This window comes from Ranitomeya imitator, chromosome 1 (genome assembly GCF_032444005.1).
Source record: "Ranitomeya imitator isolate aRanImi1 chromosome 1, aRanImi1.pri, whole genome shotgun sequence".
Lineage (NCBI taxonomy): Eukaryota > Metazoa > Chordata > Amphibia > Anura > Dendrobatidae > Ranitomeya > Ranitomeya imitator.
Genome location: NC_091282.1, coordinates 1248145187 through 1248168530, shown reverse-complemented (window position 1 = coordinate 1248168530; position 23344 = coordinate 1248145187). Strand labels below are relative to the sequence as shown.

Sequence of the window (23344 nt, the reverse complement as noted above, 5' to 3'; positions counted from 1 at the left end):
TTTGCTTATGTTATTTTGTTGCTATTTTTCTGTCCAGCTTGCTTTATTGGTTTTTCTCGCCTGCTGGAAGCTCTGAGACGCAGAGGGACCACCTCCGTACCGTTAGTCGGTGCGGAGGGTCTTTTTGTCCCCTCTGCGTGGTTTTTTATAGGTTTTTGTGCTGACCGCAAAGTTATCTTCCCTATCCTCGTTCTGTTCAGCTAGTCGGGCCTCACTTTGCTAAATCTGTTTCATCTCTATGTTTGTGTTTTCATCTTACTCACAGTCATTATATGTGGGGGGCTGCCTTTTCCTTTGGGGAATTTCTCTGAGGCAAGGTAGGCTTATTTTTCTATCTTCAGGATTAGCTAGTTTCTCAGGCTGTGACGAGGCGCCTAGGTTCTGGTCAGGAGCGCTCCACGGCTACCTTTAGTATGGTTTGATAGGCTTAGGGATTGCGGTCTGCAGAGTTCCCACGTCTCAGAGCTCGTTCTATTATTTTGGGTTATTGTCAGTTCACTGTATGTGCTCTGACCTTCATGTCCATTGTGATTCTGAATTGCCTTTCATAACAGTACAGGAAGCCAAAAGTGCTAATGATTCTCAATAGAGGGAAAAAAGAAGTTCTGAGACCATTTTTTTTCTTTGCACTGTGTTTTGTCTTTTTTTTCCCCTAGACATTTGGGTGGTTCAGGACACAGGTGTAGCAATGGACATTAAAGGTCTGTCTTCATGTGTGGATCAGCTCACGGCAAGAGTTCAAAATATTCAAGATTTTGTGGTCCAGAATTCTTTGCTTGAACCGAGAATTCCTATTCCAGATTTGTTTTTTGGAGATAGAACTAAATTTCTGAGTTTCAAAAATAATTGTAAACTATTTCTGGCTTTGAAACCTCGCTCTTCTGGTGACCAAATTTAACAGGTTAGGATCGTCATTTCTTTTTTGCGCGGCGGTCCTCAGGACTGGGCGTTTTCTCTTGCGTCAGGAGATCCTGCATTGAGTAATATCGATGCGTTTTTCCTGGCGCTTGGGTTGCTGTACGATGAGCCTAATTCAGTGGATCAGGCAGAAAAAAATTTGCTGGCTCTTTGTCAGGCTCAGGATGAGATAGAGGTATATTGTCAGAAATTTAGAAAGTGGTCAGTGCTCACTCAATGGAATGAATCTGCGCTGGCAGCAATATTCAGAAAGGGTCTCTCTGAAGCCCTTAAGGATGTCATGGTGGGATTTCCTATGCCTGCTGGTTTGAATGAGTCTATGTCTTTGGCCATTCAGATCGGTCGACGCTTGCGTGAGCGTAAACCTGTGCACCATTTGGCGGTATTACCTGAGCTTAAACCTGAGCCTATGCAGTGTGATAGGTCCTTGACCAGAGTTGAACGGCAAGAACACAGACGTCTGAATGGTCTGTGTTTCTACTGTGGTGATTCCACTCATGCTATCTCTGATTGTCCTAAGCGCACTAAGCGGTTCGCTAGGTCTGCCACCATTGGTACTGTACAGTCAAAATTTTTTCTGTCCGTTGCCTTGATCTGCTCTTTGTCATCATATTCTGTCATGGCATTTGTGGATTCAGGCGCTGCCCTGAATTTGATGGACTTGGAATATGCTAAGCGTTGTGGGTTTTTCTTGGAGCCCTTGCAGTGTCCTATTCCATTGAGAGGAATTGATGCTACGCCTTTGGCCAAGAATAAGCCTCAATACTGGACCCAGCTGACCATGTGCATGGCTCCTGCACATCATGAGGTTATTCGCTTTCTGGTGTTGCATAATCTGCATGATGTGGTCGTGTTGGGGTTGCCATGGCTACAAGCCCATAATCCAGTATTAGATTGGAAATCCATGTCGGTGTCCAGCTGGGGTTTTCAGGGGGTATATGGTGATGTTCCATTTCTGTCAATTTCGTCATCCACTCCTTCTGAGGTCCCAGAGTTCTTGTCTGATTACCGGGATGTATTTGATGAGCCCAAGTCCAATACCCTACCTCCGCATAGGGATTGTGATTGTGCTATCAATTTGATTCCTGGTAGTAAATTCCCAAAAGGTCGATTGTTTAATTTGTCCGTGCCTGAGCACACCGCTATGCGCAGTTATGTGAAGGAATCCCTGGAGAAAGGGCATATTCGCCCGTCATCGTCGCCATTAGGAGCAGGGTTCTTTTTTGTAGCCAAGAAGGATGGTTCGCTGAGACCTTGTATAGATTACCGCCTTCTTAATAAGATCACGGTTAAATTTCAGTACCCCTTGCCATTGTTATCTGATCTGTTTGCGCGGATTAAGGGGGCTAGTTGGTTCACAAAGATAGATCTTCGTGGTGCGTATAATCTGGTGCGAATTAAGCAAGGTGATGAATGGAAAACTGCATTTAATACGCCCGAGGGCCATTTTGAGTATCTCGTGATGCCGTTCGGACTTGCCAATGCTCCATCAGTGTTTCAGTCCTTTATGCATGACATCTTCCGAGAGTACCTGGATAAATTCCTGATTGTGTACTTGGATGACATTTTGATCTTCTCGGATGATTGGGAGTCTCATGTGAAGCAGGTCAGAACGGTTTTTCAGGTCCTGCGTGCTAATTCTTTGTTTGTGAAGGGATCAAAGTGTCTCTTTGGTGTGCAGAAGGTTTCATTTTTGGGGTTCATCTTTTCCCCTTCTACTATCGAGATGGATCCTGTTAAGGTCCAAGCCATCCATGATTGGACTCAGCCGACATCTCTGAAAAGTCTGCAAAAGTTCCTGGGCTTTGCTAATTTTTATCGTCGCTTCATCTGCAATTTTTCTAGTATTGCTAAACCATTGACCGATTTGACCAAGAAGGGTGCTGATGTGGTCAATTGGTCTTCTGCTGCTGTGGAAGCTTTTCAAGAGTTGAAGCGTCGTTTTTCTTCTGCCCCTGTGTTGTGTCAACCAGATGTTTCTCTTCCGTTCCAGGTCGAGGTTGATGCTTCTGAGATTGGAGCAGGGGCTGTTTTGTCGCAGAGAGGTTCTGGTTGCTCAGTGATGAAACCATGCGCTTTCTTTTCCAGGAAGTTTTCGCCTGCTGAGCGTAATTATGATGTGGGCAACCGAGAGTTGCTGGCCATGAAGTGGGCATTCGAGGAGTGGCGTCATTGGCTTGAAGGAGCTAAGCATCGCGTAGTGGTATTGACTGATCATAAGAACTTGACTTATCTCGAGTCTGCCAAACGGTTGAATCCTAGACAGGCTCGTTGGTCGCTGTTTTTCTCCCGTTTTGACTTTGTGATTTCGTACCTTCCGGGCTCTAAAAATGTGATGGCGGATGCTCTGTCTAGGAGTTTTGTAACCGACTCTCCGGGTTTATCTGAGCCGGCGGGTATCCTCAAGGAAGGAGTAATTGTGTCTGCCATCTCCCCTGATTTGCGGCGGGTGCTGCAAAAATTTCAGGCTAATAAACCTGATCGTTGCCCAGCGGAGAAACTGTTTGTCCCTGATAGGTGGACGAATAGAGTTATCTCTGAACTTCATTGTTCGGTGTTGGCTGGTCATCCTGGAATCTTTGGTACCAGAGAGTTAGTGGCTAGATCCTTTTAGTGGCCCTCTCTGTCGCGGGATGTGCGTGCTTTTGTGCAGTCCTGTGGGATTTGTGCTCGGGCTAAGCCCTGCTGTTCTCGTGCCAGTGGGTTGCTTTTGCCCTTGCCGGTCCCGAAGAGGCCTTGGACACATATCTCTATGGATTTTATTTCTTACCTTCCCGTTTCTCAAAAGATGTCAGTCATTTGGGTGGTCTGTGATCGCTTTTCTAAGATGGTCCATCTGGTACCCTTGTCTAAATTGCCTTCCTCCTCTGATTTGGTGCCTTTGTTCTTCCAGTATGTGGTTCATTTGCATGGCATTCCAGAGAATATTGTTTCTGACAGAGGTTCCCAGTTTGTTTCGAGGTTTTGGTGAGCCTTTTGTGGTAGGATGGGCATTGACTTGTCTTTTTCCTCGGCTTTCCATCCTCAGACTAATGGCCAGACTGAGCGAACCAATCAGACCTTGGAAACATATCTGAGGTGCTTTGTTTCTGCTGATCAGGATGACTGGGTGTCCTTTTTGCCTTTGGCTGAGTTCGCCCTTAATAATCGGGCCAGCTCGGCTACCTTGGTTTCACCGTTTTTCTGCAATTCTGGGTTCCATCCTCGTTTCTCTTCTGGACAGGTTGAGTCTTCGGACTGTCCTGGTGTGGATACTGTGGTGGACAGGTTGCAGCAGATTTGGACTCAGGTAGTGGACAATTTGACCTTGCCCCAGGAGAAGGCTCAACTTTTCGCTAATCGCAGACGCCGTGTGGGTCCCCGACTTCGTGTTGGGGATCTGGTTTGGTTATCTTCTCGTCATATTCCTATGAAGGTTTCCTCTCCTAAGTTTAAACCTCGTTTTATTGGTCCGTATAGGATTTCTGAGGTTCTTAATCCTGTGTCTTTTCGTCTGACCCTTCCAGATTCTTTTTCCATACATAACGTATTCCATAGGTCATTGTTGCGGAGATACGTGGCACCTATGGTTCCATCTGTTGAGCCTCCTGCCCCGGTTTTGGTGGAGGGGGAAATGGAGTATATTGTGGAGAAGATTTTGGATTCTCGTGTTTCAAGACGGAAACTCCAGTATCTGGTTAAATGGAAGGGTTATGCTCAGGAGGATAATTCCTGGGTTTTTGCCTCTGATGTCCATGCTCCCAATCTTGTTCGTGCCTTTCATGTGGCTCATCCTGGTCGGCCTGGGGGCTCTGGTGAGGGTTCGGTGACCCCTCCTCAAGGGGGGGGTACTGTTGTGAATTCTGTGGCAGAGTTCACTCCTGTGGTCACAAGTGGTACTTCGGCTGATTCTCTCTGGGATCTTCCGTTTGTGGAGGAAAGTGGTACTGCAGCTTCTGAGTTTCCTCCCTAAGGTGATCTGGTGAGCTCGTTAGCTTCTTCTCTACTTAACTCCACCTGATGCTTTGATCTATGCTTCCTGTCAATGTTTCAGTGTGGGACTTGTTTTTTCCCTGGATCATTCCTGTGGCCTGCTGCTCTGCAAAGCTAAGTTTTGCTTATGTTATTTTGTTGCTATTTTTCTGTCCAGCTTGCTTTATTGGTTTTTCTCGCCTGCTGGAAGCTCTGAGACGCAGAGGGACCACCTCCGTACCGTTAGTCGGTGCAGAGGGTCTTTTTGTCCCCTCTGCGTGGTTTTTTATAGGTTTTTGTGCTGACCGCAAAGTTATCTTCCCTATCCTCGTTCTGTTCAGCTAGTCGGGCCTCACTTTGCTAAATCTGTTTCATCTCTAAGTTTGTGTTTTCATCTTACTCACCGTCATTATATGTGGGGGGCTGCCTTTTCCTTTGGGGAATGTCTCTGAGGCAAGGTAGGCTTATTTTTCTATCTTCAGGATTAGCTAGTTTCTCAGGCTGTGACGAGGCGCCTAGATTCTGGTCAGGAGCGCTCCACGGCTACCTTTAGTGTGGTTTGATAGGCTTAGGGATTGCGGTCTGCAGAGTTCCCACGTCTCAGAGCTCGTTCTATTATTTTGGGTTATTGTCAGTTCACTGTATGTGCTCTGACCTTCATGTCCATTGTGATTCTGAATTGCCTTTCATAACAGGTGGGGTTTCCCACGCCTTCTGGTTTGAGTGATTCTATGTCTCTGGCCATTCAGATTGACCGGCGCTTGCGGGAGCGCAGAACTGTGCGCGCTGTGGCGTTATCCTCAGAGCAAATTCCTGAGCCTATGCAGTGTGATAGAATTCTGTCTAGTACAGAACGACAAGGTTTCAGACGTCAAAATAGGTTGTGTTATTATTGTGGCGACGCTTCTCATGTCATTTCTGTCTTCCCTAAGCGGACAAAGAGGATCGCCCGTTCATTTACCATCAGTAATGTACAACCTAAATTTTTGTTATCTGTGTCCTTGATCTGCTCATTATCATCATTTTCTGTCATGGCGTTTGTGGATTCAGGCGCCGCCTTGAATTTAATGGACTTTCAGTTTGCCAAGCATTGTGGTTTTCCCTTGCAGCCTTTGCAGAACCTTATTCCTTTAAGGGGCATTGATGCTACACCCTTGGCTAAAAATAGGCCCCAGTTTTGGACACAGGTGACCATGCGCATGGCGCCAGCCCATCAGGAAGATTGTCGATTTCTGGTGTTGCATAACTTGCATGATGCTATCGTGCTGGGTTTTCCGTGGTTGCAGGTACATAATCCTGTGTTGGATTGGAAGTCCATGTCTGTGACTAGTTGGGGTTCTCAGGGGGTTCATAATGATGTTCTTTTGATGACAATCTCTTCTTCCTCTTCTGAAATTCCAGAGTTTTTGTCTGATTTTCAGGATGTATTCGATGAGCCAAAGTCCAGTTTCCTTCCACCGCACAGGGACTGCGATTGTGCTATTGACTTGATTCCAGGCTGTAAGTTCCTAAGGGTCGACTTTTCAACCTGTCTGTGCCTGAACATACCGCCATGCGGAGCTATATTAAGGAGTCTTTGGAGAAAGGGCATATTCGACCGTCTTCTTCACCGTTGGGAGCGGGGTTCTTTTTTGTTGCTAAAAACGATGGTTCCTTGAGACCTTGTATAGATTATCGCCTCTTGAATAAAATCACGGTCAAGTTTCAATACCCTTTGCCTTTGCTTTCCGATTTGTTTGCTAGGATTAAGGGAGCTAGTTGGTTTACGAAGATTGACCTTCGAGGGGCATATAATCTTGTTCGTATTAAGCAGGGTGATGAATGGAAAACTGCGTTTAACACGCCCGAGGGCCATTTTGAATACCTTGTGATGCCATTCGGACTCTCTAATGCTCCATCTGTTTTTCAGTTCTTCATGCATGATATCTTCCGGACTTATCTTGATAAATTCTTGATTGTATATTTGGACGAATTTTTGATTTTTTCCGATGATTGGGAGTCTCATGTGCAACAGGTCAGAATGGTATTTCAGATCCTTTGTGACAATGCTTTGTTTGTGAAAGTGTCTAAGTGTCTCTTTGGGGTGCAGAAGGTTTCTTTTTTGGGCTTTATTTTTTCTCCCTCGTCTATAGAGATGGATCCGGTTAAGGTTCAGGCCATTCATGATTAGATTCAGCCCACATCCGTGAAGAGCCTTCAGAAATTTTTGGGTTTTGCAAATTTTTATTGCCGTTTCATTGCTAATTTTTCCAGCGTGGTTAAACCCTTGACCGATTTGACGAAGAAAGGCGCTGATGTGGCGAATTGGTCCTCCTCGGCTGTCCCTGCCTTTCAGGAGCTTAAACGTCGATTTACTTCTGCTCCGGTGTTGCGCCAACCGGATGTTTCTCTTCTGTTTGAGGTTGAGGTTGACGCTTCTGAGATTGGGGCAGGGGCCGTTTTGTCTCAGAGGGATCCTGTTGGTTCCTTAATGAAACCGTGTGCCTCCTTTTCCCGTAAGTTTTCGCCTGCTGAACGCAATTATGATGTTGGCAATCGGGAGTTGTTGGCTATGAAGTGGGCGTTTGAGGAGTGGCGACACTGGCTTGAGGGAGCTAAGCACCGTATTGTGGTCTTGACCGATCATAAGAATTTGATTTACCTCGAGTCTGCCAAACGGCTGAATCCTAGACAGGCTCGATGGTCCTTGTTTTTTTCCCATTTTGATTTTGTGGTCTCGTACCTTCCGCGTTCTAAGAATATTAAGGCTGATGATCTCTCTAGGAGTTTTTTGCCTGATTCTCCTGAGGTCTTAGAGCCGGTCGGTATTCTGAAAGAGAGGGTGGTCCTTTCTGCCATTTCCCCTGATTTACGACGGGTTCTTCAGGAATTTCAGGCTGACAAACCTGACCGCTGTCCTGTGGGGAAACTGTTTGTTCCTGACAGATGGACTAGTAGAGTGATTTCTGAGGTTCACTGTTCCGTGTTGGCTGGTCATCCTGGCATTTTTGGTACCAGAGATTTGGTTGTTAGGTCCTTTTGGTGGCCTTCATTGTCGCGTAATGTGCGTTCTTTTGTGCAGTCTTGTGTGACTTGTGCGCGGGCCAAGCCCTGTTGTTCCCATGCTAGTGGGTTGCTTTTGCCATTGCCAGTCCCTGAGAGACCCTGGACGCATATTTCGATGGATTTTATTTCTGATCTTCCGGTCTCCCAGAAGATGTCTGTTATCTGGGTTGTTTGTGACCGGTTCTCTAAGATGGTTAATTTGGTGCCTTTGCCTAAATTGCCTTCCTCTTCAGATTTGGTTCCGTTGTGTTTTCAGCATGTGGTTCGTTTGCATGGTATTCCGGAGAATATTGTGTCCGACAGAGGTGTCCGACAGAGGTTCCCAGTTTGTTTCTAGGTTTTGGCGGGCCTTTTGTGCTAGGCTGGGCATTGATTTGTCTTTTTCTTCTGCATTTCATCCTCAGACAAATGGCCAGACTGAGGGAACTAATCAGACTTTGGAGACTTATTTGAGATGCTTTGTGTCTGCTGATCAGGATGATTGGGTAGCTTTCTTGCCATTGGCTGAGTTTGCCCTTAATAATCGGGCTAGTTTGGCTACCTTGTTTCGCCTTTCTTTTGTAATTTTGGTTTTCATCCTCGTTTTTCTTCTGGGCAGGTTGCAGCAGATTTGGGCTCATGTGGTGGACAATTTGGTGTTGTCTCAAGAGGAGGCTCAACGTTTTGCTAATCGTCGTCGGTGTGTTGGTTCCCGTCTTCGGGTTGAGGATCTGGTCTGGTTGTCTTCCCGTCATGTTCCTATGAAGGTTTCTTCTCCTAAGTTTAAGCCTCGGTTTATTGGTCCTTATAGGATTTCTGAGATTATTAATCCGGTGTCTTTTCGACTGGCGCTTCCGGCTTCTTTTGCTATCCATAATGTCTTCCATAGATCTTTGTTGCGGAAATATGTGGAGCCCGTTATTCCCTCTGTTGATCCTCCGGCCCCTGTGTTGATTGATGGGGAGTTGGAATATGTTGTTGAGAAGATTTTGGATTCCCGTTTTTCGAGGCGGAAGATTCAGTACCTGGTCAAATGGAAGGGTTATGGCCAGGAGGATAATTCTTGGGTTTTTGCCTCTGATGTCCATGCTGCTGATTTGGTCCATGCCTTTCATCTGGCTCATCCTGATCGTCCTGGGGGCCCTGGTGAGGGTTCGGTGACCCCTCCTCAAGGGGGGGTACTGTTGTGAATTCTGCTCTTGGGTTCCCTCCAGTGGTTGTAGGTGGGAATGCAGTTGTCTCTGAGTCGCAGTCCTGGCCAGGTGTATCTGCTGATTACAATTCTGACTGGGATATTTAGGTGTGCAGGATTCTTTAGCCCTTTCCAGTTGTCAATGTTCCTTGTGAAGTGTTGGTTCACTTTCTGGCTTCTCCTGCTTGCTGCCAAATTCAGCAAAGATAAGTGTTTGGTTTTTTGTGTCTGTGGCACACTGCTGTGTGCTTGTTTTGTTTGTATTCCTGCTCTGATTGTAGGATTCGCTAAAGTTGCAGATATACGCTCCTGCATCTTTAGTTAGATGTAGGAAGTTTTTGTATATTCTGCTGTGGATATTTTTGAAGGGTTTTTAATACTGACCGCACAGAACTCTGTCCTATCCTGTCCTATTTAGCTAGAGTGGCCTCCTGTGCTAAATCCTGTTTTTCTGCCTGTGTATGTTTTTTCCTCTGCGACTCACCGCCAATATTTGTGGGGGGCTGTCTATCCTTTGGGGATCTGCTCTGAGGCAAGATAGTATTCCTATTTCCATCTTTAGGGGTATTTAGTCCTCCGGCTGTGACGAGGTGTCTAGGATTGTTAGGTACACTCCACGGCTACTTCTAGTTGCGGTGTTAAGTTCAGGATTGCAGTCAGTATAGTGACCACTTTCTCCAGTGAAAGTTCTCATGCTGCTCCAAGGTCACCTGATCATAACAGTTGGCCCATTCATCCATGCACATCTCTTCTAGAGCAGTGATGTTTTGGGCCTGTCGCTGGGCAACACAGACTTTTAACTCCCATCCAAAGGTTTTCTATGGGGTTCAGATCTGGAGACTGGCTAGGCCACTCCAAGACTTTGATATTCTTCTTATGAAGCCACTCCTTCATTGCCCTGTGGTGTGCTTGGGATCATTACCATGCTGAAAGACCCATTTAAGCTTCATCTTCAGTGCCTTTGCTAATGGAAGGAGGTTTCCACTCAAAATCTCACAATACATTACCCCATTTATTCTTTCATGTTCACAGATCAGTCATCCTGGTCCCATTGCAGAGAAACAGTCCCAAAGCATGATGTTGCCACCCCCAAGCTTCAGAGTAGGTAGAGTGTTCTTTGGATGCAACTGAGCGTTCTGTCCCCTCCAAACAGGAATTTTGTTTCTACCAAACAGCTCTACTTTGGTTTCATCAGACCATATGACATTCTCCCAATACTCATCTGGAAAATGCAAATGCTCTCTAGTTGACTTCAGACGGACCTGGACATGTACTGGCTTAAGCAGGGGGACACGTCTGGCACTGCAGTATCTGAGTCCCTGGCGGTGTAGTGTGTTACTGATGGTAGTCTTTGTTACAGTGGTCCCAGCTCTATGCAGGTCATTCAGTAGGTCCCCTGTGTGGTTCATGAATTTTTGCTGACCATTATTATTATCATTTTGACTCCACGGGGTGAGATCTTATGTGGAGCCCCAGATCAAGGGAGATTATCAGTGGTCTTGTATGTCTTCCATTTTCTTATTATAGCTCCCACAGTCGATTTTATCACTCCATGCTGCTTGTCTATTGCAGATTCCATCATCACAGCCTGGTGCAAGGCTGCAATTTTGTTTCTGGTGTCCTTCAACAGCTCTTTGGTCTTAATCATAGTGGAGTTTGGAGTGAGACTGTTTGAGGTTGTGGACAGGTGTCTTTTATACTGATAACAAGTTCAAGCAGGTGCCATTACTACAGGTAATGAGTGGAGGACCGAGGAGCCTCTTAAAGAAGATGTTACACGTCTGTGAGAGCCAGAAATCTTGCATGTTTTTAGGTGACCAAATACTTATTTTCCTCCATAATTTGCAAAATAAATCTTGCAAAATCAGACGCGGTGATTTTCTGAATTTGTTTTCTCATTTTGACTCTCATAGTTGTTGTCTACCTAAGATGTCAATTACAGTCCTCTCTCATTTTTTAATTGAGAGAACTTGCACAATTGGTGGCTGATTAAAAATGTTTTCCCCATTTTAGCTGTCTAAATATGGGGATGCAAAACCTAGTTTTAGCAATTAAATTTGCTTTTTAGTGTGTGATAGCAGCCAAACATAAAAAACCCAATATAAATCTGGCATTGATGTAATCGCACTGACCTGAAGAATAAAGTCATCTAATTACTTATACCACATGAGGAGTAGTATAAAAAAATAAGTAAAATCATTTCTTAATCGGCTGTTGATTTTTTCATTGTGCCTCTTCAAAATCGCAGTAAGGCTCAGTTCAAATTTATCCTGCACTCTGTTCTCAGAGCTAACACCAGGTTTTCTGCGTAAATGTCTGAAATACATGATTCAGACAGAATCCCCAGTGGAATATTCCCCATATTGAGGAATATGGCGTCAGCTCCAATATGATATTTTCCGAAATACTGCCTGTACCATGTGCCACGCCCGAGAGGCAACGGGAGATTAGGGAGGTTAATAAGTGGCTCAAGAATTGGTGTAGGAAGGAGGGGTTTGGGTTCATGCAGAACTGGGCCGACTTCTCAGTTGGCTACAGGTTCTACGCTAGGGACGGGCTGCACCTCAATGGGGAAGGTGCAACTGTGCTGGGGGAGAAAATGGCTAGAAGGTTGGAGGAGTGTTTAAACTAGGGATTGGGGGGAGGGTATTCATTTTATAGGAGGGGAAGATAGTGAAGATAGATACCTGGGCACGCGTAAGGAAGTTGGGGGTGGCGGCGGTGGCATGGGGGGTGGGGTTAGAACAATTAATAATTTAAGAAAGAATAGAGGTACAGAGAGATACATAAAGTGCATGTATACTAATGCCAGAAGCCTCGCCAACAAAATGGACGAAATAGAATTAATGGTGCTGGAGCATAATTATGACATGGTGGGGATATCTGAGACGTGGCTGGATGAGAGCCATGACTGGGCTGTTAACTCACAGGGCTATAGTCTGTTCAGAAATGACCGAACGGATAAGCGAGGGGGAGGGGTGTTTATATGTAAAATCATCCTTAAAACCCATCCTGCATGATAGTATAGGTGAATCTAATGAAAATGTGGGGAAAAATAATAAATTACTGATAGGGGTTTGTTATAAGTCTCCAAAAATAATGGAAGCAATGGAGAATATCCTCGTAAAGCAAATAGATGAAGCTGCACCTCAAGGGGAAGTAATTATTATGGGGGACTTCAACTACCCTGAAATAGATTGGGGAACAGAAACCTGCAGTTCCAGCAAAGGTAATCGGTTTTTGACAACTATGAGAGACAATTACCTTTCACAACTGGTTCAGGACCCAACAAGAAGGGGGGCACTGCTAGACCTAATATTAACCAACAGGCCAGACCACATAGCAAATATAAGGGTTGGGGGTCACTTGGGAAATAGCGATCACAAAATAATAAGTTTTCATGTAGCCTTTAAAAAGATGTCTAATAGAGGGGTTACAAGGACACTAAACTTTAGGAGGGCAAATTTCCAACGGATGAGAGATGATCTTGGTGCAATTTACTGGGACGATATCCTGAGACACAAAAATACACAAAGAAAATGGGAGACGTTTATTAGCACCCTGGATAGGACCTGTGCACAGTGTATACCGTATGGGAATAAACATACTAGAAATAGGAGGAAGCCAATATGGCTAAATAGAGCTGTAAGGGGCGCAATAAGTGACAAAAAGAAAGCATTTAGAGAATTAAAGGAAGTAGGTAGTGAGGAGGCATTAAATAAATACAGAAAATTAAATAAATTCTGTAAAAAGCAAATCAAGGCAGCAAAGATTGAGACAGAGAGACTCATTGCCAGAGAGAGTAAAAATAATCCCAAAATATTCTTTAACTGCATAAATAGTAAGAAACTAAAAAATGATAGTGTTGGCCCCCTTAAAAATAGTCTGGGTGAAATGGTGGATGAGGATGAGGAAAAAGGCAATATGCTAAATGACTTTTTTTCATCAGTATTTACACAAGAAAATCCCATGGCAGACAAAATGATCAGTGATAAAAATTCCCCATTAAATGTCACCTGCTTAACCCAGCAGGAAGTGCGGCGGCGTCTAAACATCACTAAAATTGACAAATCTCCGGGCCCGGATGGGCTACACCCTCGAGTACTGCAGGAATTAAGTACAGTCATTGATAGACCATTATTTTTAATCTCTAAAGACTCCATAATAACAGGGTCTGTACCACAGGACTGGCGTATAGCAAATGTGGTGCCAATATTCAAAAAGGGGACAAAAACTGAACTCGGAAACTATAGGCCAGTAAGCTTAACCTCTACTGTGGGTAAAATCCTGGAGGGCATTCTAAGGGACGCTATACTGGAGTATCTGAAGAGGAATAACCTCATGACCCAGGATCAGCACGGGTTTACTAGGGACCGTTCATGTCAGACTAATCTGATCAGCTTCTATAAAGAGGTAAGTTCCGGATTGGACCAAGGGAACCCAGTGGATGTAGTGTATATGGACTTTTCAAAAGCTTTTGATACGGTGCCACACAAAAGGTTGATACATAAAATGAGAATAATGGGGATAGGGGAAAATATGTGTAAGTGGGTTAAGAGCTGGCTCAGGGATAGGAAACAAAGGGTGGTTATTAATGGAGCACACTCGGACTGGGTCACGGTTAGCAGTGGGGTACCACAGGGGTTAGTATTGGGCCCTCTTCTTTTTAACATATTTATTAATGACCTTGTAGGGGGCATACAGAGCAGAATTTCAATATTTGCAGATGACACTAAACTCTGCAGGGTAATCAATACAGAGGAGGACAATTTTATATTACAGGATGATTTATGTAAACTAGAAGGAAATAACCTTTAATGGGGATAAATGTAAGGTCATGCACTTGGGTAGAAGTAATAAGATGTATAATTATGTGCTTAATTCTAATTTGGGGCAAAACCATCAATGAAAAAGACCTGGGTGTATGGGTGGATGACAAACTCATATTCAGGGGCCAATGTCAGGCAGCTGCTACTAAGGCAAATAAAATAATGGGATGCATTAAAAGAGGCATAGATGCTCATGAGTAGAACATAATTTTACCTCTATACACGTTCACTAGTTCGACCACACTTAGAATACTGTGCACAGTTCTGGTCTCCGGTGTGTAAGAAAGACATAGCTGAACTGGAGCGGGTGCAGAGAAGAGCGACCAAGGTTATTAGAGGACTGGGGGTCTGCAATACCAAGATAGGTTATTACACTTGGGGCTATTTAGTTTGGAAAAACGAAGGCTAAGGGGTGATCTTATGCTAATGTATAAATATATGTGGGGACAGTACAAAGACCTTTCTGATGATCTTATTAATCATAGACCTGAGACAGGGACAAGGGGGCATCCTCTACGTCTGGAGGAAAGAAGGTTTAAACATAATAACAGACGCGGATTCTTTACTGTAAGAGCAGTGAGACTATGGAACTCTCTGTCGCATGATGTTGTAATGAGTGATTCATTACTTAAATTTAAGAGGGGACTGGATACCTTTCTGGAAAAGTATAATGTTACAGGGTACATACACTAGATTCCTTGTTCTGGGTGCTGATCCAGGGAACTAGTTTGATTGCCGTATGTGGAGTCAGGAAGGAATTTTTTCCCCAATGTGGCAGCAGTAACCATCCGCACCGTATCAGGCTGAGCCAGACACTGGGACCAGCATCTCCGCTGAGCAGGCTCCACTGTGGCTGGAGAAGAATGGAAGACTACAGCGGAGATGGTTCGAGATTCCCTCCTGTACAGAGGCGGGAACTCGACCCCTAACAGTGTGACACCATTCTAAAAACTGCACATCTCAAGGTGCTCAAAGCAACATTAAAGAAGTTTATTAACCCTTCAGGTGTTTCACAGGAATTTTTGCAATGTTTAAAAAAAAATGGAGAGTGACATACCAACTCTGGACTCGTTAAATAGTTGAATGTGACTTGTAGGATCGCTACTTCCAACAGGTGGCGCTATAGATTTTAAGTCCTCTTTCTCTCTGAAGAGGCAATTTACATATCATTTTTCCCAGAGGAGCATTGCGTGGCGAATAAGCCTCCTTACCTTGACAAGCCAGAGCTGGTATGTCACTCTACATAAGGAGAAACGTTGCCCCATAGACCCCAGTCCAGAGCCTCTCACCTAGCCAAATTAGTTCTCATGCATCGCACTGACGAGGGCCAACAGCCCGAAACACTTTGTCTGCGAATTGAGATACTGATTTGGCTTTTATCCTAAGTCATATTGCACGATTCGTTAATTCGTTGATTGTGACTTGTAGGATCGCTGCTTCCAACAGGTGGCGCTATAGAGTTTAAGTCCTCTTTTTCTCTGAAGAGGCAATTTGCATTTAAAAAAGTGAACATTTTACTTTTTTACCAAAAATTTACTTCAGCTCCAATTTGTTTTATTTTACCAAGCGTGATAGGAGGAATTGGACAACAAATATTGTTGAATAATTTGTCCTGAGTACTCTGATACCCTATATGTGGGGGTAAACCACTGTTTGGGGGCATGGCAGAGCTCAGAAGGGAAGGAGCGCCGTTTGACTTTTCAATGCAAAATTGATTGGAATTGAGATAGGACGCCATGCCGCATTTGGAGAGCTCCTGATGTGCCGAAACATTGAAACCACCCACAAGTGAAACCATTTTGGAAAGTAGACCCCCTAAGGAACTTATCTAGATGTGTGGTGAGCACTTTAACCCACTGAGTGCTTCACAGAAGTTTATAATACAGAGCTGTAAAAATAAAAAAATCATATTTTTTCGCAAAAATGATCTTTTTTCCCCCAATTTTGTATTTTCCCAAGGGTAACAGAAGAAATAAGACCTGAAAAGTTGTTGTGCAATTTTTCCCGAGTACGCTGATACCCCATATGTGGGGGTAAACCATTGCTTGGGCGCATGGCAGAGCTCAGATGGGAAGTAGCACCGTTTGACTTTTCAATGCAAAATTTACAGGAATTGAGATAGGACGCCATGTCGCGTTTGGAGAGCCCCTAATGTACTTACACATTGAAACCCCCCAAAAGTGACACCATTTTGGAAAGAAGACCCCCTAAGGAACTTATCTAGATATGTTGTGAGAACGTTGAACCTTCAAGTGTTTCAATACAGTTTTAAAGCAGAGCCATGAAAATATATATATATATATTTTACACAAATTATTTTTTAGCCCCCAGTTTTGTATTTTCCCAAGGATAACATAAGAAATTGGACCCCAGAAGTTGTTGTCCAATTTGTCCTGAGTAAGCTGATACACCATATGTTGGAGTAAACCCCTGTTTGGGCACACAGGAGAGCTTGAAAGGGAAGGAGCACTGTTTTACTTTTTCAACGCAGAATTGTCTGGAATTGAGATCGGACGCCATGTCGCATTTCGAGAGCCCCTGATGCCTAAACAGTGGAAACCCCCCAATTCTAACTGAAACCCTAACCCAAACACACCCCTAACCCTAATCCCAACCCTAGCCATAACCCTAGCCACACCCCCTAACCGATCATGCCCCTAACCCTAATCCTAAACACAACTCTAACCCCAACACACCCCTAACCCTAATCCCAACCATAACCCTAACCACACCCCTAACCCTAATCCCAACCCCAATCCCAACCATAAGTATAATCCAAACCCTAACTTTAGCCCGGACCCTAACACTAACTTTAGCCCCAACCCTAACCCTAACTTTAGCCCCAACCCTAACTGTAGCCCCATTTGCAATGCCCCCAGGGGACCAAAACAATAGAAACTTTCCAGCCATTACTCCTATTTTGAGAGCTACACCCCAAAAGGAATTTATCTTGGGATGTAGTAATCTTTTCAATTTCAATGGTGCTTCTTGAAATTTTATACCACTAAGACGAGAAAATGAAAAATTACATTATTTACATAACAATTTGTTTTTTGTCACAATTTTAGAGCCCGAAAGGTGCTAAAAAAGCAGAATCTCTCCACAGATGACCCTGTTTTGAATTTTTCATGGCTCAAAGAATTCATCTAAGGGTACAGTGACCTTCTCTGGACTCATAGGTGCATCATAAAAGTTTATAATATTGGGGCTGGAAAACTTCCAAGACGCAATAGTCTGAATGAAACAAGGCAAAATTCTAAGGTTCGAAGAAGGAGCCAAAATTGCTGGATGAAACATCAGCAATCTTAAATATGCAGAAGATATAACATTGATAGCAACAAGCATAGATGGATTGAAGGACTTTTTACTGAGTGTCAAGATGGAAAGCTCAAACTTGGGACTGCGACTCAATACAACTAAGACAAAGATATTATCTACTGCCAAGTAAACATGAACAGGACATGTTTGAGATGGACGGCGATGAACTGGAAATTGTAAAGGACTTTAGTCTTCTCAGATCGATGATCACTCAAGATGCAGTGATGACACCGGAAATCAATAGGGGAATAGTTATGGGTAAGTCAACAATAAAGTCACTGGACATTTTACTGGTGATGAAGACTCTGCTTGAACAGAGTCTGTTTTTTTCTATAATAACATATGGATGCAAAACCTGAACGATAAAGAAACAAGACAGAAGAAGAATCGACACCTCTGAAATGTAAAGCTAGAGAAGGATGTTATCAATACCATGGATGGCCAGATGAACAAAACAAACCAATTTTGGAACAAATCAAGTCAGACATGTCACTCGAATCAAGAATCACCAGGCTATGATTTGACTAATTTGAACACATCATACGAAGAGAGAAATCACGAGATAAGGACATCATTATCGGAAGATTAGAAGAAGCAAGTTGTAGAGGAAGACCAGCAACATGATAGCTTGACACAATTAAGATAACGGTAGATAAGACCTTGGTAGACCTACCTAGGATTGCACAATATCAATCATTCATGCATCAAGTCACAATGGTTAGAGGTCGAGCTGAAGATCATTAAATAATAATATATTAATCTATAAGTCATCAATATGTAATCTGTGGGGGTCCAACATCTGCCACCCGCACTGAACAGCTCAAACCTATGTGTCCAGTAGCCAAATATAAGCAATAAAACTAAATTGATATTTAATATTTTATTTTTATTAGCTTCCACAATATGAAAATATAAATTTTGCATAAAAAATGTGATCATTTATGTTTTAGGTTCCAGTCTCTAAGTGCACTGAGGACTGTCCACCAGGATATCGACGGATCCTAATGAACGGAAGCCATAAGTGCTGCTTCCAATGTCTGCAGTGTTCTGATGGGGAAATATCTAATGAGACGGGTAATAATTGCTATTTTATTCCAACAAAATTTGCTTACATTACAATTATGTTGGTCTTTACATTTTACACAGAAGTTTATTTTTTATTTTATGATATTTTACCAGCAGCTAAGTACATTTATTTTACTGTAATCCTTTTATGTATAGCTGAGTGTTTTACATGTGTATTGGTGACACTAGGTAGGGAAATGTGGAGTTTGACAGATGCCGAGAAGAGTATTGATAAGCAAAGATGTCAGAGGGTTTGACTGCAATTAGACCTGGGGAGGCAAGGATTCGAAATGTACAGTGATGCAGAGAGCTACCTGCTCCCTGCTCCACAATAGCTATATAAACAATTAGCCTTTCAGAAGGAAGAGAGCATATTTCCGGCCCAATGGCCAGAAGCGCTTGTTAAATGTCCCTGTCAGAGTTTGACAGTGGCATTTAACTAGTTAATAGGCGCAGGTGGATTGCGATTCCACCCGTGCTTATTGCGGGCACATGTCAGCTGTTGAAAACAACTGACGTGTCATGGCTTTGAGGTGGGCTCACCGCCGGAGCCCACCTCAATGCGGGGCTTCATACGTTGGATGGAATATCCCGTCCGACGTCAGAAAGGGGTTGAACAAAAAGGCCAGGAAGGGGGACATTATAGAAAAAGGGGCAATGACAGTTGACATTATCAAGAAAAGGGCCAGGGTGAGGGATGTTATTAGAGAGTGGGTGACATAATTTCAGGAGTAAGCATGAGGGACATTATTACATGACTAGATTGTGGCCCGATTCTAACGCATCGGGTATTCTAGAATATGCATGTCCCCGTAGTATATGGACAATGATGATCCCAGAATTCGCGGCAGACTGTGCCCGTCGCTGATTGGTCGAGGCAACCTTTATGACATCATCATCGCCATGGCAACCATTATGACATCTACGTCGATACTGTGCCCATCGCTGATTGGTCGAGGCGAATTCGCGGCAGACTGTGCCCGCTGCTGATTGGTCGAGGCAACCTTTATGACATCATCGTCGCCATGCTGTGCCCGTCGCTGATTGGTCGAGGCCTGGTGGCCTCGACCAATCAGAGACGCGGGATTTCCAGGACAGACAGACAGAAAGACAGACAGACAGACGGAAAAACCCTTAGACAATTATATATATAGATAAGTGCAATGTTGAGGAACATTATTACAGTATGTGAAACAGGATGGAGGACATTATTAAAGGGTTGAGGCCAGGATAAGGGACATTTTCACAGTATAAAGGCCAAAATGGGGACATTATTATTGGATGGAAGCCAGGATGGAGAACATTGTTACAGGATAGAGAAAATTACAAATTAGATTACAGGGAGGTGGACATTATCACAGCAGTGGGGTCCGGATGGGACACAGCATTACAAGATAGGGGACAGAATTGCAGACATTATTAAAGGATAGAGGCCAAATGTGGGACATTCAATAATTACAGAAGAGAGGCCAAGATGGAGGATGTTTTTACAAGATGGGGGCTAGGATGTGGGACCAGAAAAGAAGAATTATTACACATTGTAATTGCCTAACAAACAGGCAATCCCTGTATGTATTCATGCTGTCTAGCAGCCGCAAATAATGCAGCTGTGTCAACATAAACCAAGTCTCAGAGCACTCTAAAAACTCAGAGACCACCCAAGCATGCTTGTAGAAACTCAAGTAGCGAGCATACTCGCTCATCACTAGTGGCAGCCTGTTCCACTCATTGATCACCCTCACTGTTAAAAATATTTTCCTAATATCCAATATGTATCTCCTCCCTTTCAGTTTCATTCCATTGCTTCTCGTGTTTCCATGTGCAAATGAGAATAATGATGATTCCTCTACTCTGTGACAGCCCTTCAGATATTTGTAGACAGCAATTAAGTCTCCTCCTAGCCTTCTTTTTAGCAAGCTAAATATTCCCAGATCCTTTAATCGTTCATCATAGGACATGCTTTGCAGTCCGCTAACCATCCTGGTCGCTATTCTCTGAACTTGTTCCAGTTTTTCAATGTCTTTTTTAAAATGTGGTGCCCAGAACTGGACACAGTATTCCAGATGAGGCCTGACCAAGGAGGAGTAGAGAGGGATCATTATTTCACATGAACTAGACTCTATACTTCTCATAATACATCATAGGCTTTGTTTGCCTTTTTGCTGCTGCATCACACTGTTGACTCATGTGCAGTCTGTCATCTATAATAGAGGTCTATGCTGGACTAAATACAAAAGCATAAATTAATGACTTTTACATTATATGTTATCAGTAATTCACTGGAACTACCTGGACTTTATACACTTGTATGATTCACAGAATTCCAAAGTATGATGTCACTGCTGGTAATATTAGTGTTATCAATGTGGTTTGATATAATAATCATGATGGTGGTATTATTCAGTCACTATGTGATGATGATATGTGGTTTGGTCATAGTATGGAATATTTTTGGGCATAACAGAGTTGTTCGGTAACAATATGATGGCATTTGTTATTTGGCGATAGTATAACTATTATTTAGACGTTTGCTTAGAAATTGATATTATTTCTGCGTTTCCTATGAGATTTATATATTTTGTCAATAATCATATGATGAACATACTATTGAGGGTCCAATTCCATATTTTATAACACCGCTTTTATGACCTCCAGTTACACCACTAGATGCCAATCTTTAAACACATTAATGCATGTACTAGATTGGTTTTCAGTCTAATGATCACATGAATACCAATACATGCGAGCAATAATAATATGTCAAATATTTATTACCTGAAATTCACCTATGATAATAAATACCACCAACAAAAAAAATCTTTTGTGAGATTTATAGCACAATTTGCCCTCTGTTGGTCATGTTTAGTGATCACATGACCCAACGTCTTGTATTGTAGTGGAGGACTTTAATTGGAACTGTGTCAGATTTATGCATATTCTATCGGAACAAGTGATATGCATTCGCACTTTGTGCTTTTCTAGCAATAGTCATTAATGACATATTAAAAAACATCTTACTGCTATTTATGCCATGCATTTAAAAAAAGCCTTTCTGAAAAAAGGCCCAAGTATGTTTTTTTCTTATGGGCAGAAGCTACAAATCTCTATTTTGCCAGATCCTCTAGTTATCAGAAAGGACATAAGCATAAGTCATCTAGAAAGTATCAGTAGTAGGGATTAGCGGACCTGTGGAAGTTCAGGTTCTTGTACACCACCCAATCTTTATTCTGAAGTTCGGTTCGGATATTAGAGCTGTACCTGAGCTTGAACCAGAACCCGAACCCCATTGAAAACAATAGGGACCCGAACTTTTGAGCTGGAAAATATCTATCTTTCTCTGCAATGGACTTCCCCCAGAACTCAGAACACTGCAACAGACTCCTGGGAGAAGTGCTGAGTCTAGCACTGGACACGAACTGTCCTGTGTGAACTCTGAACTTTTACGTTTGGGTGTGCTCATCTCTAATCTCTAGGTCTGTAAATAGAATTAAAACTTCCATTTTTTTAAAAAAATCTCAAAAAACTTTATTTTATTTTTTTTTATATTCTTCTTTTAGACAAGCGATCATGCATCAGGTGTCCAAGAGACCAGTGGCCAAATGACAACAATCAATGTGCGCCAAAGGAGAGAGAATTTTTATCATATACCGATGACTCAATAACTCTTATAATCACTCTCATTGTTATTTTTCTTTTCCTCAAAACTTCATTTATCTTGGGAATCTTCACTTTATTTAGAGACACTCCAGTCGTAAAAGCATCTAACCAAAGCTTAAGCTTCCTCCTACTTGTCTCCATTATGTTAAGCTTCCTCTGTATATTTTTGTTCCTTGGTCGTCCTACAAGACTCACGTGTATGCTTCGTCAGACTTTATTTGGGATCATCTTCTCAGTAGCCATCTCTTCTATTCTGGCTAAGACAATTATGGTCTACTCGGCCTTCAAAGCCACCAAACCTGGGAGCAAGTGTCGAAAATTTATTGGAGTAAAGATCACCAACTGTTTAGTCTTTGTTTGTTCATTTATCCAAGTTGTACTTTGCATTATCTGGTTATCTACTGCTCCACCATTTCCAGAAAGCAACTTTGACTTGTATGTGGACAAAATTGTTCTTCAGTGTAATGAAGGCTCAATAGTAGCATTTTCCATAATTCTGGGTTATATCGGTGTTCTTGCTGCAGTGAGTTTCTTGGTTGCTTTCCTTGCAAGAAATTTGCCAGATAGCTTTAATGAAGCTAAATACATCACTTTCAGCATGTTGGTTGTCTGCAGTGTCTGGGGGGCTTTTATTCCGGCCTATTTAAGTGTAACTGGAAAAAGTTCAGTTCTTGTAGAAATATTTGCTATATTGTCTTCAAGTGTTGGCATTTTGGCCTGTATATTTTACCCTAAATGCTATATTATTATCCTGAGACCGGACTTAAATTCAAAGGACAATTTGTTAAAAAAGCCTAAATATGATAGAGAAAATCTAACCACATAAATCATGTTTAGCAATGTAATGTATTCATTGTGTAGTTTCTTTATTTCCAAAATGACCAATTATACAATTTCCATTTTAGGTCATTGCTAAAATTCTGTTATGTGTAATCAGTGGCTCAGAATTTTGTAACAGTGAAAACTTTAAAAAAAATAAATAAAATACATTCAATTAATCTTTTAGACACCTAATTAGCCTATTCAAATATTTTAAGCAAATGTTTGTTGTGAAATTTTTGAAAAGAGAATCTTGCAGGTCATTAAAAAAAAGCAAGGTAAAAGTCACGATTCATCAAGTAGATTTTGCACTTTTCATGGTGTAAAAATTTTGCAAATGTTTTGCACAAAAATTTTGGAAGTAATACACCAGTCCTCACCAGCAATATTTCTTTTGAAAAGTGGATGGAATGTTTAAACTAATGAAGTTTTTTACCTAATTGTCCAAAAATTATCCCTGTTTTTAGGGAGCAGGAACAGGTTGATTGTTTTCAAAGTAAAAAAAGTAATGGCTTGTCAACAAGTCATGAAAAATATTCCTACTTTCATTAGCCGAACGTGTTGGCTGAAC

The 23344-nt window shown here is 42.7% G+C and overlaps 1 protein-coding gene across 1 annotated transcript in view; it reads left to right on the top strand.

Annotated features, from left to right (window-relative positions):
* LOC138657555 (vomeronasal type-2 receptor 26-like) overlaps positions 1 to 22872 on the top strand; it is a 30216-nt gene extending 7344 nt beyond the window's left edge. The window contains exons 3-4 of the mRNA XM_069745322.1: positions 18183 to 18306; positions 21855 to 22872. Coding sequence (XP_069601423.1) covers positions 18183 to 18306; positions 21855 to 22780 — 1050 coding nt within the window. The 3' untranslated portion in view covers positions 22781 to 22872. The remainder of the gene's footprint in view (positions 1 to 18182; positions 18307 to 21854) is intronic.
* Positions 22873 to 23344: the final 472 nt, after the last annotated feature.